Source organism: Aquarana catesbeiana, linkage group LG02, assembly GCF_042186555.1.
Source record: "Aquarana catesbeiana isolate 2022-GZ linkage group LG02, ASM4218655v1, whole genome shotgun sequence".
Classification (NCBI taxonomy): domain Eukaryota; kingdom Metazoa; phylum Chordata; class Amphibia; order Anura; family Ranidae; genus Aquarana; species Aquarana catesbeiana.
This window is the reverse complement of record NC_133325.1, coordinates 512763596-512781532: the sequence shown is the minus strand read 5'-3', so window position 1 is coordinate 512781532 and position 17937 is coordinate 512763596. Positions and strand designations below refer to the sequence as shown.

Here is a 17937-nt window from a genome sequence, read left to right as displayed (position 1 = left end):
GAAAAGCAAACATGATAAAACATAATAACAATAAAACATTGCAGAATAGAATACAGTAAAAAAGAGCAGAACAATAGAGAGAGAGAGAGAACAATAAAACGACAACTATTTTTTAAAAATTTTATATATATATATGTATATATATATATATATATATATATATATATATATATATATAATTTTTAAAAAATAGTTGTCGTTTTATTGTTCTCTCTCTCTCTCTCTCTATTGTTCTGCTCTTTTTTACTGTATTCTATTTTTTTTTTTTTTTTTTTTTTTACACTTTTTTTTGTAACTAACTTTTATAACTGTAACCGGTTCCAGGTTCGGGTCTCTCAAAATGCGATGGCATCTTGGGAGACCCTGTGAAAGTGTGCCTAGTCTGTGCAATGCTGTACCCTACGCTAATACTCAACTAGTGAATGGTAATGTTCAAAACCTTCACCAATGCAAAGACCAGGATTGTCAGGACAGGAGGGACAATAATAGTGGGTGTCACGCCTATATCCGCGCTTGCTGCAGACACAACATCTTTTTTGGGGGGGTTCGTTGGGTAGGGGTACTCAGGAGGACATAAAGAAAATGCCTCTCATGCAGAATGGGGGAAGTACGGGCGATGCAGAAGTGGTGGGTTCCCAATTAGGATTGGCGAATGCAGCAGGAAGGGCACTATGGGCACGACGAGCCTGTTTGTCTTCTTCTTGGTGGCAGCGGGACACTACTTGTGCTTGCCACCTCACCAGCTTGAACTGCACTTATGGGACTCGCCACGTCACCAAGTGTTACTGCAGTGCTGGTTTGACTACGACCGGGGTGTACTAGGCCGCTGGCGCTTGCAAGTTCACCAAAACGCTACCAAAAAAACTGTTAGCGATCGCAGGGATCAGGCCTGACTCTGCGAACGCTGCAGTTATGCGTTTAGTGTTTTGTAAGTGTCAGTGATCGATCGATACTGCATTTGGGTGGGCTGGGCCGGGCGGAGGGGCAAAACGCAGGTGCTAGCAGGTATCTGGGCTGATCCCGCTAACACTGCGTTTTTGGGAACCCTAAACTGCTGGGGACGCTAGTATAGATCTGATCGGATCAGATATTGATCCGTTCAGATACTATACCACTAAGGGAGGTGTACGGTGCGTGCGTCGGTGTTGGCGCTACTGGCGCTAACCTGACGCTGCTTGGGGCTGGTGCTTACCAGTTCACCAAAATGCTACCAAAAAAACTGTTAGCGATCACAGGGATCAAGCCTGACTCTGCGAATGCTGCAGTTATGCGTTTAGTGTTTTGTAAGTGACAGTGATCAATCGATACTGCATTTGGGTGGGCTGAGCTGGGCCGGGCAGAGGGGCAAAACGCAGGTGCTAGCAGGTATCTGGGCTGATCCCGCTAACACTGCGTTTTTGGGAACCCTAAACTGCTGGGGACGCTAGTATAGATCTGATCGGATCAGATATTGATCCGTTCAGATACTATACCACTAAGGGAGGCGTATGCTGCGTGCGTGGGTGTTAGCGGTACTGGCGCTAATCTGACGCTGCCTGGGGCGACGCATATCACCGCCGGGTGATCAGGGGGCTAAACCTTTATTAGGTAATAAACGACGGGTGCCCTGACACTATAAAAAGTAAACGAACTAACCAGAGTCATCCTAACAGTTATACGGTGATCACTGGTGAAAGGGTTAACTAGGGGGCAATCAAGGGGTTAAAACATTTATTAGATAGTATATGGGGGTCCCTGACGCTATAAAACGCTGACGGCGAACCTAAATATTTACGTCCCTAACTAGCGTCACCAGTGACACTAATACAGCGATCAGAAAAATGATCGCTTAGCGACACTGGCGACAGGGGTGATCAAGGGGTTAAAACTTTATTAGGGGGTGTTAGGGGGGTACCTTGACCTAAAGGGGGCTAACAGTAACTGTCCTAACACAGTAACTGTCACAAACTGACACCATGCAGTAATCAGAAAAAAAAACAAAAAACTGCTTGATGTCAGTGTGACGGGGGGGGGGGGGGGGTAAAGGGGGGTGTAAAGTGTACCTGGCATGTTCTACTGTGTGTGTTGTGTTGTGCAACTCACTCAGATGTCTTCTCTCCTAGGCGCCGGAACGGAAACTGCCGAGCCGAGATGACATCACATCCCCTGCCTCTGTACTACACAGAGGCAGGGGAAGATTCTCATTGGATGGGAGCGATCGCGAGGGGGGGCCACGAATGGATGGCCTCCCCCTCATCTCTGATCGCTGCCAGACCAACGGCGACCGCCTCGGGCACCGGGGGGGTTCCAATTGGACCCCCCGCCTGCGGGAAGGCAATCGCGTACTAGGTACGTGATTTTGCCTGCCCGTGCCATTCTGCTGACGTACATCAGCGTGAGGCGGTCGTCAAGTGGTTAATGAGGGAAAAAAAATGAACCTAAATGATTTTAGAAAATGGCTGCAATATAACAAAGAGTGAAAAATTTAAGGGGGTCTAAATACTTTCCGTCCCCACTGTATATGTTTATATACAATTTGTGTATAATGTTTACAGTATAAGTATTATGAATTATGTTTTTTATATTACGGTAGTTTTGACACACCATTGAGAAGCAAATTCAAATATTTGTTTATGAATTGTATAACAGGATAGATATACTATGAATTAGGAAATTTTGAGCAATGTATTAGTTTGGGTATGGATAAGTCCCATGCTGGATTAGATATATGTGCTGTTTAACCCCTTCCCGCTGAGCGTACGCAGACGTGCGTACTCGGCTTTCCGGGGTTATACCGGGATGATGCCCGCAGCTGCAGGCATCATCCTGGTACCGTTGTTTAGAGCTGGCGATCGGCTATCCGAGTATAACAACCGATGCGGCTAAAAGCCGCTCGGCTGTTATACCGGAGGAGCGGGAGGGGACACCCCCCCCCTCCCTCCGCTCTTACCGGGCCTCCCGTTCCATTGGGAGGCCCGATGACCAATCGGGCGGCTGGGGGCGGGCTGGAACAAAGCCCTGGGCGGCTTCGTTCCAGCCTCCTAATCGTAACCACGGAAGCGATGCCATGACGTCACTTCCCGTTTACTCGGCTGCCAATGGCGCCGGTTTTAAAAAAATACACAGTATTCAGAATCGCCGTTTTCGGCGATGTGAATACTTTGAAGTGCAAAGGAGGGATTTGGGGTCTTTTAGACCCCCGATCCCTCCATAAAGAGTACCTGTCACCACCTATTACTGTCACAAGGGATGTTTACATTCCTTGTGACAGCAATAAAAGTCATCAAAAATTTATTTTTTTTTTAAATACAATTTATGAATATAAAAATAAAATAAAAAAGAAAAAAAATACATTTCAAAGCGCCCCCGTCCCCGCGAGCTCGCGCAGCAAAGAAAACGCATACGGAGGTCGCGCCCGCATATGTAAACGGTGTTTAAATCACACATGTGAGGTATGGCCGCGATCGTCAGAGCGAGAGCAATAATTCTAGCACTAGACCTCCTCTGTAACTCTAACCTGGTAACCGTAAAAAAAATTTAAAGCGTCGCCTAGGGAAATTTTACGGTACCGTGGTTTGTTGCCATTCCACGAGTGCATGCAATTATAAAGCGTGACATGTTTGGTATCTATTTACTCGGCGTAACATCATCTTTCACATTATACAATAAAATTAGGGTAACTTTTACTGTTTGGATTTTTTTAAATTCGTGAAAGTGTCCCTTTTCCCAAAAATTTGCGTTTAAAACACTGCTGCACAAATACCGCGTGATATAAAAAATTGCAACAATCTCCATTTTATTCTCTAGATTCTCTGCTAAAAAATATATATATATAATGTTTGGGGGTTCTAAGTAATTTTCTAGCAAAAAATACGGATTTTAACTTGTAAACACCAAATTTCAAAAATAGGCTTAGTCATGAAAGGGATAAAGACTGACTGCAGATTGTTTGTTTAACCTCTGAGTAACGTACTGGTGGCTGCCTAAGTGCACTATAAAAGATTGGAGTGGGTCAGCACTCTGAAGGTTGATTTGTGCTGCAGTCAGTATAAATAAGGCTCGCCGCCCCGTAAGACCACGCCCCTTAGAGGAAGTAGTGATGACGAAATGTGTCAGCTCGTGACCTTACAGCGACCGGACGTGACATTTTCGTTCCACGGCCAGGAAGAGACAACCGGAAGTAAGCGGTGGACGCTGTCTTCCTTATGTTTGTAAGCCTTGTGTCTATTCTGTGCTGTGAATTACGCTGCTGGTTTTTGATAACATAAGAACCAACTTACTGCCGTATTTTATGGAGTGTGCCATTGAGTTTAAAATAGGATAAAAATGGAATTACGCTACTTTTGGAGCTCTTTTCTTTATCCGAGTACCTATGGGAGATGCTGTATAACTCTGACACCCTCCATGATGTGGATGACGGTTACCTGAAACATATTGCCAGATATGTTCTGCATTCAGGTGAGTGAGAATGCACGGCTTGAGGATTTTGGTGTGAGGTGCACATCTACAATATCGCATTAGAATCACCACCTGTGTCTTTCTGGACTATTTTATCACCATCTGTCATTCATTTTTCTCATATGCCATTATCCTATGAAAGCTGGTCATAATGAAGTAATGACAGTAGCACTGCTTTAATATTCAGAGTTTGAACACTGCTGATTGGCATTCTCAATTCCTTGGATACATTTTTTATATTCCTTTCCTGTTTTATACAGTTCAACCTTTTCCCGCAGATCCTTTGACAGTTCTTTTGCTTTCCTCGTGACTCAGAATCCAGAAACGTCAGTGCAGCACTGGATGAAAGATGCAAGGGTCTGTCAGGAGTCCAGAAACTCATTGACCTTTTATACACACACTAATTACAAGCAAAAAGATCACAGGTGAGGATGGTTACCTTTAATAGCCATTCAAACCCCTTTGTGTCAACTTGTGTGCATGTTATCAGGCCAAAATCACCAGGGTCATTTGGGTAGTTTCTGTTGCCATTATTATTTAAAAACAGTAAACACAGTTGATTGATAATAAATAGCTTCAGCTAAACACTAACCGTGAATGAAAAATGTTTTTGTGTTATTCTCATTCTCTGAAAAATGGCCAAGAAATCATAAATTCTACCAGGGTATGTAAACTTATGAGCACAACTGTATATTGTAGCTATATTGGTGCACTTGTAACAATACACTTGTGTTGTTCGTGCTACTTCTTTTTTTTTCTTTTTTATTCTTAATAATATTTTCACAAACAACCGTTTGAGTTCTGTCTGTACTTTATCTTATTGGGTTAGTTCAGAGGAGGCATTACGGGTCTAAGAGACAGGCAGCCCCTTTGATAAAAAAAAAGTAAAAACATGCACATATGAGCACAAATGCAAGTGTATGGTAAACATGGGTGTGTATGTGAACAATGATTGCAAAACACACATTTGTTATATCAATGCTTGCTGGAGAGAGAAACAATTTTAGGGTCATTATTTATGGGCAACTTTAAATTGATGAGCTGTATAGTTTTTTTTAAGCCGCACACAATTTAGACCCCTTTCACGCGGAGGCGGTTTTCAGGCATTTTAGCGTTAGAAATAGCCTCTAAATAACGCCTGAAAACCGCCTCGCATTCATTTCAGCATGTCTTTTCAGACTCGAGTGGTGCGCTTGCGGGACATTAGGAAAAGTCCTACAAGCAGCATCTTTGGGGCGGTTTTCCCCAAAACACCCTGCCCATTGAAATGAATGGGCAGCACTTTCAAAGAGTCTAAAAAACACTTTGGTAGCGCCGTAACATGGACGTTTTTAACCCCTTCTTAAACAGTGCTAAAGCGAGCGACGCTTTAGCGCTGTATAAGGGGTCTTAAAGTCTTCACATATTTTGAGATCTATTTACTCGCTTTAGTGTCTTTTCTTGTATAGTCTCTTCTTTATATTTTTCACAGCAATTTTTGGAGATTTTATTGTGTTTGTGTGAACTAAAATTAATTTGCATTTATTTTTTACTGAAAATTTTTATTTGATAAACAGTTTTGCTAACATTTTGCGACATCGACTTTGTAACTGACATTATTTAATTTTATAGTCGGGTCCCCCACTTTCAGAAAATGTATAATGTTTTAGGGTATGAAGCATGTTTTTGCGTAAATGCAAATTTAGCATATGAGTGCAAAATTTAAAAAAAGGTACCAGCAGCAAAATGGTTAAAGGGTATGTAAATCTTAATGGTCCCTTCATACTGTCTGCATGCTTAATGCTCCATTTTAGCATGCGGGCAGCTGTCCGTTTTGGGCTGCAGTGAGACATGGGCAGGGGGTAATGTCCCTCACACAGTTCCTCTTTTTTTTTTTGTCAACTTTATTTGAAGTGCATAAAGTAACAGTTCATTCATGTTACTGCACAGCAGCGCAGATTAAAAAATGCAGCACATATGCATTTCTTTCTCGAACATCACGGGACACAGAGCCTCAGTAATTACTGATGGGTTATATAGGTATCACTGGTGATTGGACACTGGCACACCCTATCAGGAAGTTCAACCCCCTATATAATCCCTCCCCCTTGCAGGGATACCTCAGTTTTTACGCCAGTGTCTTAGGTGATGGACGCCATTAGAGATTCTATCGTGCAAACCTCCCGTCTTTCACTGGGGTTGGTGCATATACGTAGAATCCTATGGTTGAAAAATTGGTCAGCCGAAGCACCATGTAAGAAGCTATTGGCTGGGTTTCCTTTTCGTTGTGCAAGGTTGTTTGGAGAGGACTTGGATAACTATATCAAGAGAATCTCTTGTGGGAAAAGCACTCTCTTACCTGTCAAGAAGAAGAGTAAGCGTCCCTCTTTCAAACGGACTCTTTCCCCAGCGCCGGGGGCTTCAGCCTCCAGGCAGTCTCGACGGCCGCCTCCATCGGGGTCCAGAGACAAGAGTCAACCCCAGGGACAAAAGAAGTCCTGGGGAAAGAAGCCTACTAGGCAAAACACTAAGACCTCTGCATGAGGGTGCGCCCCCGCTCACTCGATTGGGGGGAAGACTGCGACAGTTCTCAGACCTCTGGCAGGAGGACTTCCAGGACAGATGGGTAATCTCCACGGTAACCTTAGGGTACAAGCTGGAGTTTCAGGAATTCCCCTCTCCTCGGTTCCTCAGATCAAGTGTTCCCAGAGACCCAGAGAAAAAGCAGTCGCTCCTTCTAGCGTTAGAGCGACTTTTGTCGTAGGAGGTCATTATGATAGTTCCCACAAAGGACCAGGGATTGGGCTTCTATTCCAACCTTTTTACGGTCCAAAAGCCAAATGGGGATGTCAGGCCCATTCTGGACTTAAGGGATCTGAACCGATTCCTAAGGATTCAATCCTTCCGCATGGATTCAATTCGAACAGTAGTTCCCACCCTGCAGGGAGGAGAATTTCTGGCATCAATAGACATCAGAGATGCATATCTGCATGTGCCCATTATTCCTGCTCATCAGAAGTTTCTGCGCTTCGAGTTAGGAGGGCGCCATTTCCAGTTTGTGGCTCTGCCTTTCGGGATAGCCACTGCACCTCGAGTGTTCACAAAGATCTTGGCTCCTCCTCTGGCCAGATTAAGGGCTCAGGGTATAGCTGTCATAGCATACCTAGACGACCTGCTCTTGATAGACCGGTCGGTAGCCTCTTTGAATGGAAACTTGAGGACCACAGTCAGGTATCTAGAACACCTGGTTTGGATCCTCAACTTAGAAAAGTCTTTCCTAAAACCAGTAAGAAGACTGGAGTATTTAGGTCTGATTATGGATACAAGCCAGGAGAAAATATTTCTACCCCAGGCAAAGATCACTGCTTTGAGAGAGCTGATTCTGACAGTAAGGACCAAGAAGGGTCCCTCAGTCCGCCTTTGTCGGATTGTCAGATCCAGTCCGACAATGCCACAGCAGTGGCTTATGTCAATCATCAGGGAGGCACCCGGAGCCGAGCTGCTCAAAAAGAGGTGAACCAGATCTTAGTCTGGGCAGAGATGCATGTGCCATGCATATCGGCAGTTTTCATCCCGGGAATAGAGAATTGGAAGGCGGACTATCTAAGTCGCCAGCAGTTACTTCCAGGGGAATGGTCTCTGCATCCCGACGTCTTTTGGGCCATATGCCAAAGATGGGGGGTTCCAGATGTAGATATCTTTGCATCCCGATTCAACAAAAAGATAGACAGATTTGTGGCAAGGACAAAAGATCCTCTTGCATGCGGGACGGATGCGTTGGTGATTCCGTGGCATCGGTTCTCACTGATTTACGCATTCCCGCCTATTCTGCTACTACCACGACTCCTTCGCAGGATCAGGCAGGAAAGGAAGTCGGTACTTCTGGTGGCCCCCGCTTGGCCCAGAAGGACTTGGTATGCAGAAATAGTAAGGATGACAGTAGGTTCCCCGTGGACCCTACCGGTACGCCCAGACCTGTTATCTCAAGGTCCAGTGTTCCATCCTGCCTTACAAACGCTAAATTTGACGGTTTGGCTATTGAGACCCACGTTCTGAAGAGTCGTGGGCTGTCAGGTCCTGTCATATCTACCTTGATTAATGCAAGGAAGCCAGCTTCCAGGATAATTTATCATAGAGTCTGGAAAGCTTATATAACCTGGTGTGAATCCAGAGGTTGGCATCCCAGGAAATATGTCATAGGTAGAATTCTTGATTTTCTACAATTAGGATTAGAGATGAAGCTGGCCTTGAGTACCATCAAGGGCCAGGTCTCTGCTTTATCAGTATTATTTCAGCGGCCACTTGCTTTGCATTCTTTGGTCCGAAACTTTATGCAGGGGGTGATGCGTCTTAATCCTCCGGTTAAAGCGCCCCTAAACCCCTGGGACTTGAACTTGGTCCTGGCTGTGTTACAGAAACAGCCTTTTGAACCAATAAGTCAGATTCCTTTGGTCTTGTTGACAAGGAAATTAATTTTTCTGGTGGCCATCTCTTCTGCCAGAAGAGTATCAGAATTAGCAGCTCTTTCCTGTAAGGAGCCTTATTTGATTATACAAGGATAGAGTGGTACTACGCCCTCATCCTAGTTTTTTACCGAAGGTGGTTTCTGATTTTCATTTAAACCAAGACATTGTTCTACCTTCCTTTTTTCCAGATCCCTGTTCTCCGGAAGAGAGATCTCTACATTCGTTGGATGTAGTAAGAGCAGTTAAGGCCTATCTAGGGGCAACTGCTCAGATCCGCAAGACGGATGTTTTGTTTGTGCTGCCAGAGGGTCCCAATAGAGGACAGGCAGCGTCAAAAGCTACCATTTCTAAATGGATTCGACAGTTGATCATTCAAGCTTACGGTTTGAAACGGAAGATTCCTCCGTTTCAGATCAGGGCACATTCCACAAGGGCTATTGGTGCTTCTTGGGCAGTGCATCACCAGGCCTCTATGGCTCAAATCTGCAAGGCCGCAACCTGGTCTTCAGTTCATACATTCACCAGATTCTATCAGGTGGATGTGAGAAGGCATGAGGATATCGCCTTTGGGCGTAGTGTGCTGCAGGCAGCGGTACAGGGTCCTCAGGTTTGATTGCACCCTACTTGGTCGTGGTTCCCCTCCCTCAGGTAGCATTGCTCTGGGACATCCCATCAGTAATTACTGAGGCTCTGTGTCCCGTGATGTTCGAGAAAGAAAATAGGATTTTTTAAAACAGCTTACCTGTAAAATCCTTTTCTTTCGAAGGACATCACGGGACACAGAGGTCCCGCCCCTCTTTTAATACACTATATTGCTTGGCTACAAAACTGAGGTATCCCTGCAAGGGGGAGGGATTATATAGGGGGTTGAACTTCCTGATAGGGTGTGCCAGTGTCCAATCACCAGTGATACCTATATAACCCATCAGTAATTACTGAGGCTCTGTGTCCCGTGATGTCCTTCGAAAGAAAAGGATTTTACAGGTAAGCTGTTTTAAAAAATCCTATTTTTATCACAGACTGAGTTGCAGGGAGAACAGGGGCACATAGAAAATAATTTTTTTCATGTGTCCTAGTGGTAACTGCCATTTTTCCAGTGTGGAAAAATGCCAGTCACCATACTGTGTGAAAGTGCCCCAACTATAAACTTCTCAACTCTTTTTTTGGTCTGATAACCACTTCAGCCCCAGAAGGATTTACCCACTTCCTGACCAGGCCATTTTTTGCGATACGGCACTGCGTCGTTTTAACTGACAATTGCGCGGTCATGCGACGTTGTACCCAAACAAAATGTATGTCCTTTTTTCTCCACAAATAGAGCTTTCTTTTGGTGGTATTTGATCACCTCTGCTTTTTTTATTTTTTTGCGCTATAAACAAAAAATAGCGTCAATTTTGAAAAAACACAATATTTTGTACTTTTTGCTATAATAAATATCCCAAATTAAAAAATAAAAATTCTTCATCAGTTTAGGCCGATATGTATTCTTCTACATATTTTTGGTCCAAAAAAAAATCGCAAAAAGGGTATATCGATTGGTTTGTGCGAAAGTTATAGCGTCTACAAAATAGGGAATAGATTTATGGCAATTTTATTATTATTTTTTTTTTTTACTAGTAATGATGGTGATCTGCGATTTTTATCGGGACTGAGACATTGCAGCGGACAAATCAGACACTTTTGACACTTTTTGGGACCAGTGACATTTATACAGCGATCAGTGCTATAAATAGCCACTAATTACTGTATAAATGTCACTGGCAGGGAAGGGGTTAACACTAGGGGGCGATCAAGGGGTTAAATGTGTTCGATAGGTGTGTTCTAACTCTGGGGGGAATGTGGCTGACTAGAGGAGGAGAGAGATCGTTGCCCCTACTTGGTAGGAACACACAATCTCTCTCCTCTCCCCTGACAGAACTGGATTTGTGTGTTTCCACACACAGATCTCGGTTCTCGCTCTGTCACGAACGATCGCCCTGCCGGGCACAAGCATTGGCTTCGGGGACACGCTTGCGGCGCACGCCTGCTACAGCGCCTTAAAGAGCCGATGTACAGCGGCTGGTCGGGAAGGGGTTAATTATATTTGTTATATCTATTAAATTCAAAAGAATACAAGTTTCCTCCAGAAGAGGCACCATGTGATTCATTTAGAGGGGGGAGGTGGGAGTAGTTTGGGGGATTATTATGCAACTGGGTACAGAATAACCCTAGTCTACAACCTGGACTTAACTTTTTGCCGTTTTGCATACATAATGATTAGTGATCCTTTTGATTATTATTTTTTTTACTAACGGGGCATTATGGTAATGTAGTGCAGCAGAATGCCGCCATTCATTTGCTACCTATAGTGATTGATCTTTAATTTTTCTCTTAATTCATAGCTGTAAATTGCCCTAACCCAGATGTGAAAAATTCAAGACGACTGTCAGGGTTCATTGGCCCATATACATTGAATTCTGCTATATCTTTTGAGTGTGATAAATGCTGTGTTATAAACGGATCCAGTTCAATCTCTTGCAATATTGATAGTCAGTGGGTACCCGCAATTCCACAGTGTGAAAGTAAGTATACAGCATTGAAAAAAATGTATTCTTCATTACCTTCTTTTAATAAAGTGAAATCTAAAACTACCTTATAAGGGTCACATTACAATTTACTGAGACTATGTAACATGGGGGGCCAATCTATCCAATCAGTTTGTATCCAATCAGGCAGGCCTTTGCACTAATTAGTTTTTTTTTAGCACAACTTTCTTACATATATCAGTCTCCATTCTTACTAGCTCATTCTTTCTAGTAAACCTGTTTTCTTCTACAAACCTTTCATTCTACCTCTCTTCTCTTTACAACCTACTTTTCTTCTTTCTATTTTCCCTTTTCCACCTGCTTCATATTTTCCTACTATACTCCTGCTTCTCGCTTCCATGTCCTCATGTTATATTCTGTGCATTTGGAAACACATCCAATTTTTATTTAACACAGTCCATTAAGCTGGCTAGAACTAGCTTCTGAGGGAGTCTATTGCACATTTTCAAAGCTCTTACTGTGAAGAATCCTTTCCATATGCAGCAATAAACCTCATTCCCACCAGCTGGAATTAGTACCCTCCTGTCATTTGCATTGAACTTACGACTATAGTGAACAACTTTATATTGATCCTCTATATGGACCATTTATGTATTTACTGTATATAGGGTGACCATATCTCTTTTTGAACACCTCTTCTCAAGAAAAAAAAATCAGGTTAGGTAGATAAAAAATTAGCCTATAGTTAACACTGCGCTCCAGAATGTGTATTTAAATAATTGTGCTGCTACTTATACCAAACATAAAAAAAAATAAATAGTGAAAATATACATTGTGATAAAAAAACATACATTTCACAGTAGCGCACTAAAGTGAATCACCACGCAAAAAACAAACAAAAAAAAAAAATCAAAAATACAAATTAAAAATGTATAAAGTATCCATGAAATATAATTCTGCGTCCATAGAAATATGAAGCAATATCTTGGAGTCTCATGCAAAAAACAATCTAGTGTTACAACACCAGTAATCCACCAATCCACCAATAATCCAGTGATGTGTGCCACTTCCGCTCCCTTAAGAAAAAAGCTCACCAGATTCTGTTCCCATTCACTCTCTTGTCTGGCATATCTTGCTTTTGTGTTTTATTGAAGAGCCGCTAATGGACACCAAACTCCATTCAGATACTGACTTCAAACCATCTACAATGTCAATATTATTATATACATGCATGAACGAACCTCTACCATTTGAAAGCATCGGAACAAAAAAAAAAAAAAACATCCGCTCCCCCACCCCCCCCCCCCAAAAAAAATGGCCTTGTTTACACCGGCCCTAAACCCGAAGTAATGTCATCATGTCACTTCCAGCCTCAAAACTGCAACGTATATGTACGTATTGAAGTGGGTGAAAAATCAATGTCAGCCTGAAGATTACATAAAACCCCAAAAACATGGTATATTTATTTTGAAAGCAGACACCCTAGAGAATAAATAGAGGTATGCCCAATTTTTTTATGTCACACGATAATACCGCAAATGTAGTTCCGGGTGCAAGGCAAGTGGGTTTCTTTACATTTAGCCTTGCTGCCAGAAACAGGGTTCACTTTTTTATTTTGCCCCCGTACCCCTCCCCAGCTATGCATCACAGGCTCTGCTTGCCCATCGGCGGGCCCGGGGCCACTGTAGCAGGTGCTGACGGGGAGAGCTGAGCGGAACATTGGAGAGGTGCTTCTTTCTGTTGTGTCCGAGACAAAAACTAATGGGAAATGTTCCAAATGAGAAACAGCCAAAAAGAGTTTAACCCTTCCCAACCCTCTCCAAAACTGAAAACTTTAAGGCCTCCTGCACACTGGCAGACTGATCTGAAAAATGGACAGGTGGACCCTTTTGGACCATCCACTCTGCTCTATGGATTGGCGGATGTACACGGACATGTGTTTATTTACACCCTCCTGCATCTGATCCGATAAAAACAGATGGATGGGGATGCGTTCGCCCTTGGTCTAGTGGATCAGATGACAGTGTAAATGGACAGAACGTCTGTTTACATCGGACCGCCCTTAGCCACTCAACAATGTGTGGCTTTTTTCAATGCTCAATAGCAATTTTTGTAGTAAGTTGGTGTTTACAGTGACAATGGGGGTTAGTTACTAAAGGCAAATCCACTTTGCACTACAAGTGCAGTTTCATGTGCACTTTTAAGTGCACTTGGAGTGCAAAGTGGATTTTCCTTTAGCAAATAACGCCCACAGTGCTTTCTAATTTGCCACAATCAGGCCATTTTCATGACTCCACAAAATTCATTCATGGTGCTGAAAATGATGAATATTTTTCTCAGTAATGCATTACATACATTAACAACAAATACAAGGTGTGTGTAGCAGACCCACAATGTAATAATAGTTCGCTGAAGAAGAGATTGTCACCTCATGTATCAATTAAATTACATTTGCACTATTGAAGAAAATGTCCAAAAAGCAAAGACCAATGCAGAACCTAGGAGACAGCTAAAAGAAACCCTGGCAGTAAATCAAAGGAAATCTTCTTTCAGTTTAAATTAAAAAAATTAGAATAAAATGTTTCTTAAACAATTTCTGGCATATCAATGCCCCCCACCCGCAAAGTACTCAACGTACTTCGGTCTTACTTCACGGGCGCTTTGGGGGGGCAAGCCAGGACGGCCAGCTTCAAGCACCGTCAGGGTTTCTTGTTGAAGTCTGGCCTTGGGCCCAACTGAGGCCACATAGTTCATAGATTTTCTCCTTAACCACTTCAGTCCCGGAAGGATTTACCCCCTTCCTGACCAGAGCGTTTTTTGCGATTTGGCACTGCGTCGCTTTAATTGACAATTGCGCGGTCATGCGACGTGGCTCTGAAACAAAATTGACGTCCTGTTTTTTCCCATAAATAGCTTTCTTTTGGTGGTATTAGATCATCTCTGCGATTTTTTTTTTTTTTTTTTTGCGCCATAAACAAAATAAGAGCGACAATTTTGAAAAAAAAACGCATTATTTTTTACATTTTGCTATAATTATCCCCAAAAAATATATAAAAAAACATTTTTTTCCTCAGTTTAGGCCGATACATATTCTTCTACATATTTTTGGTAAAAAAAAATCGCAATAAGTATTTATTGATTAGTTTGTGCAAAAGTTATAGCGTTTACAAAATAGGGGAGAGTTTTATGGCATTTTTATTAATGATTTTTTTTTTTTACTAGTAATGGCGGCGATCAGTGATTTTTATTGTGACTGCGACGTTATGGCGGACATGACATTTTTTACACATTTTTGGGACCATTGTCATTTATACAGCAATCAGTGCTAATAAAAAGCATTGATTCCTGTATAAATGACACTGGCAGTGAAGGAGTTAACCACTAGGGGGTGGGGAGGGGTTAAGTGTGTCCTAGGGGAGTGATTTCTAACTGTCAGGGGGATGGGCTGGTGTGTGACGTCACTGATCTCTGCTCCGATGACAGGGAGCAGAGATCGAGTGACATTTGTCACTAGGCAGAACAGGGAGATGCTGTTTACAACGGCATCTCCCCGTTCGTCCTCTCCGTGAGGCGATCGCGGGTATGCCCGCGGCGATCGAGTTCGCGGGACCCAAGTCCCGACTAACGGAGATCGCGGCAGGCGCGCGCGCACACGGCGGAAAATTCAAAATATCGTACAGGTACGTTACTTTGCGCAGCCGTGCCATTCTGCCGGCGTAAAAGTACTGGAGCCGGTCGGGAACTGGTTAAAGAGTTGTGTAGAATGCAGCATGCAAGGATTATATGGTTAGCTGTATATTCCGCCATGTTGATTGGCGTAAGAAATAGGCGGAACCGGCTGGCCATTATCCCAAAAGCGTTCTCCACCACTCTTCTGGCTCTGGCCAGACGGTAGTTATGAACCCTTTGGTCCGGGCTGAGGGTCCTCGTGGCTTCAAAATGGTCGGCTGGTCAGAACAAACTAACAGAAAGCACTGAAAAATAAAGGCCGGAGCTGAAAATCAGATACGAGCGGACAAGAACGCACTGAAAATCAAATACGTCATAGAAATACGAACCCACAAGCACAAACTGAAGAGCAGTAACGATCTGAAAAGCAGGAGGCTGAAAAGTGCAAACCACTTGGTATTGAACTTCCTCTTTCTAGTGCCGTTGTACGTGTTGTACGTCACCGCGTTCTAGACGTTCGCAAATTCCAACCAACTTTGTGTGATCATGTGTTTGCAAGACAAGTTTGAGCCAACCTCCGTCGGAAAAAAAACATAAATTTTGTTGTCGGAATGTGCGATCGTGTGTACGAGGCATAAGAGTGAATTGGACAATAAATTGCTATATCTTTGTTAGGATGGTTCAGCCCTTATCTGATGTTTTGCGTAGGCCTATCGCTCTTTTCTTTATTTAAATGTAACTTTTCTTCTGGTAACTAGGTTTTTATAGTGTGCAGGGGTCATACTTAATATAAATATTCTGATGTGTATATATTACTGATAATGCCTCAGTAGCAAAGCATGCTCAACAGTACAAAAGATGTGTGCATCAGTGCTTGACCTGATCCCAGTTGACTTTTGAATACTTTGCTTATATACCTAATATTTGTTCTTGCCTATTGAATACCTTTTGTTTGAACTCAAAGGCAGAGTACAGACATCATTCATCTGTACCCCAATATACTGTACATGTACAACAATCCTTTTTACAGGAAGCCCAAGATGCAGCACAGGCTTGGGAACAGCTGCAAATCCCGAAACACTTCTGTGGGCCACAAGGTTGAATGAAATAAAAAAATGTATTCACGCTCAGTAACTTTATAGACATGATCTCTATAGGTCAGTTGTGACTTTTATGTAATAATTATGAGGGAATCTTTTTTTTTTTCTAAACTTGCATTTTCTGTCATTTTTTTTTTTTTAAATTATAGCTGTAATATGTGCTGCACCAGAATCACCAGCTGATGGAGAATATTTCCCAAAAAAGGATAAATACACATATTTGGATTCTGTAAAATTTTTATGCCGGAAGCCTTTACAAGTTGTGGGCAATGCTTCTATATCCTGTACAGCAACGGGGAAGTGGAGTTCTGATTCTCCCACATGCAAAGGTTAGAAATAGGATCTTTTTGTGCTTGTATCAATGTATTTTAGCCTAGGAGCTAGACCAGGGGTAGGCAACCTTTTGAGCACAGTGTGCCGAAAAATGTTTTCAAAGAAATTGAGCGTGACGATTTTTTAACAAAAAATGTCAACTTCACACACACAATCACGAAAGCAATTTTTTAAAAGTAAACACTGTAAACTACTTGAGTAGTAGTGAGAAAATAACATCCTGCACTCCCCTGCCTCAGATCAGCCCCAATTCCTGCAACTCCACACTTCAGATCAGCCCCAATTCATGCACCTTCACGCCTCACATCACTGTCCCCCCTGCAAATCCGTTTCACCACTGTAACCCCCCTGCACATCTGCCCCACCACTGTAACCCCCTGCACATCTGCCCCACCACTGTAACCCCCTGCACATCTGCCCCACCACTGTAACCCCCTGCACATCTGCCCCACCACTGTAACCCCCTGCTCATCTGATGTACCCCCGTGCACTTCTGTCTCACCGCTGAACCCCCTTCCTATCTGCCCCAACACTAAACCCCCTGCTCTCCTGCCCCATCACTGTACCCCCTGCTTTTCTGTCCCACCGCTGAATTCCCTTCTCATTCCTCCCACTACTGTACCTCCTACACATCTGCCCCACCACTGTACCCCTTTGCTCTTCTGTCCCACCACTGTAACCCCGCTGCTCATCTGCCCCACCACTGTACCTCCCTGCACATCTGCTCCACCGCCGTATCCCCATGCTCTTCTGTCTCACTACTGAAACACCTTCTCATCTGTCCTAACACTGAACCCATCTGCCCCACCACTGTAACCCACTTTCTCATCTGCCCCACCAATGTACCTCCTGCACATCTGTCTCACCTCTGTACCCCCCTGCTCTCCTGCCCCACCACTGTAACCCCCTGCTCATCTGTCTCACCAATACACCTCCTTTCACATCTGCCTCACTGCTCTACCCCCCATCTTTACTGTCCCACCACTGTAACCCCCTTCTCATCTGGCCCAATACTGAACCTCCCTGCTCATCTGCCCCATCACAATATCCCCCTTGCTCTTCTGTCGCACTGCTGAACCCCCTTCTCATTTCTTTCACTGCTGTACCTCCCTGCACATCTGCCCCACAACTGTACCCTTCTGCTCTTCTGTCTCACCTCTGAACCCCTGCTGCACATTTTCCCCACCTCTGTACCCTCCTGCTCATCTGCTCCACTGCTGTACCCTCTTCTCATCTATGATATGCGTGATATGCAGAGTGGTGAAAGGAAGCAGAGATGAGACATATCTACCTGTCCTGGCACACTCATCCTGCTGATCCACCTCTCGCATCCAGCCCACGTGCTTGTATGGGATGTCCCATATAAGCATCTGGAATGGATGCGCAATGATGAGCTCAGTTCAGGGGCATTTTCTGAAAGCAGTGGGA

The 17937-nt window shown here is 43.6% G+C and overlaps 1 protein-coding gene across 1 annotated transcript in view; it reads left to right on the top strand.

The window, feature by feature from the left end:
• Positions 1 to 17937, top strand: part of LOC141128475 (C4b-binding protein alpha chain-like) — a gene marked incomplete in the record, with an annotated part of 860616 nt that overhangs the window by 493376 nt on the left and 349303 nt on the right. The window contains 2 exon segments of the mRNA XM_073615781.1: positions 11292 to 11443; positions 16326 to 16505. Coding sequence (XP_073471882.1) covers positions 11292 to 11443; positions 16326 to 16505 — 332 coding nt within the window.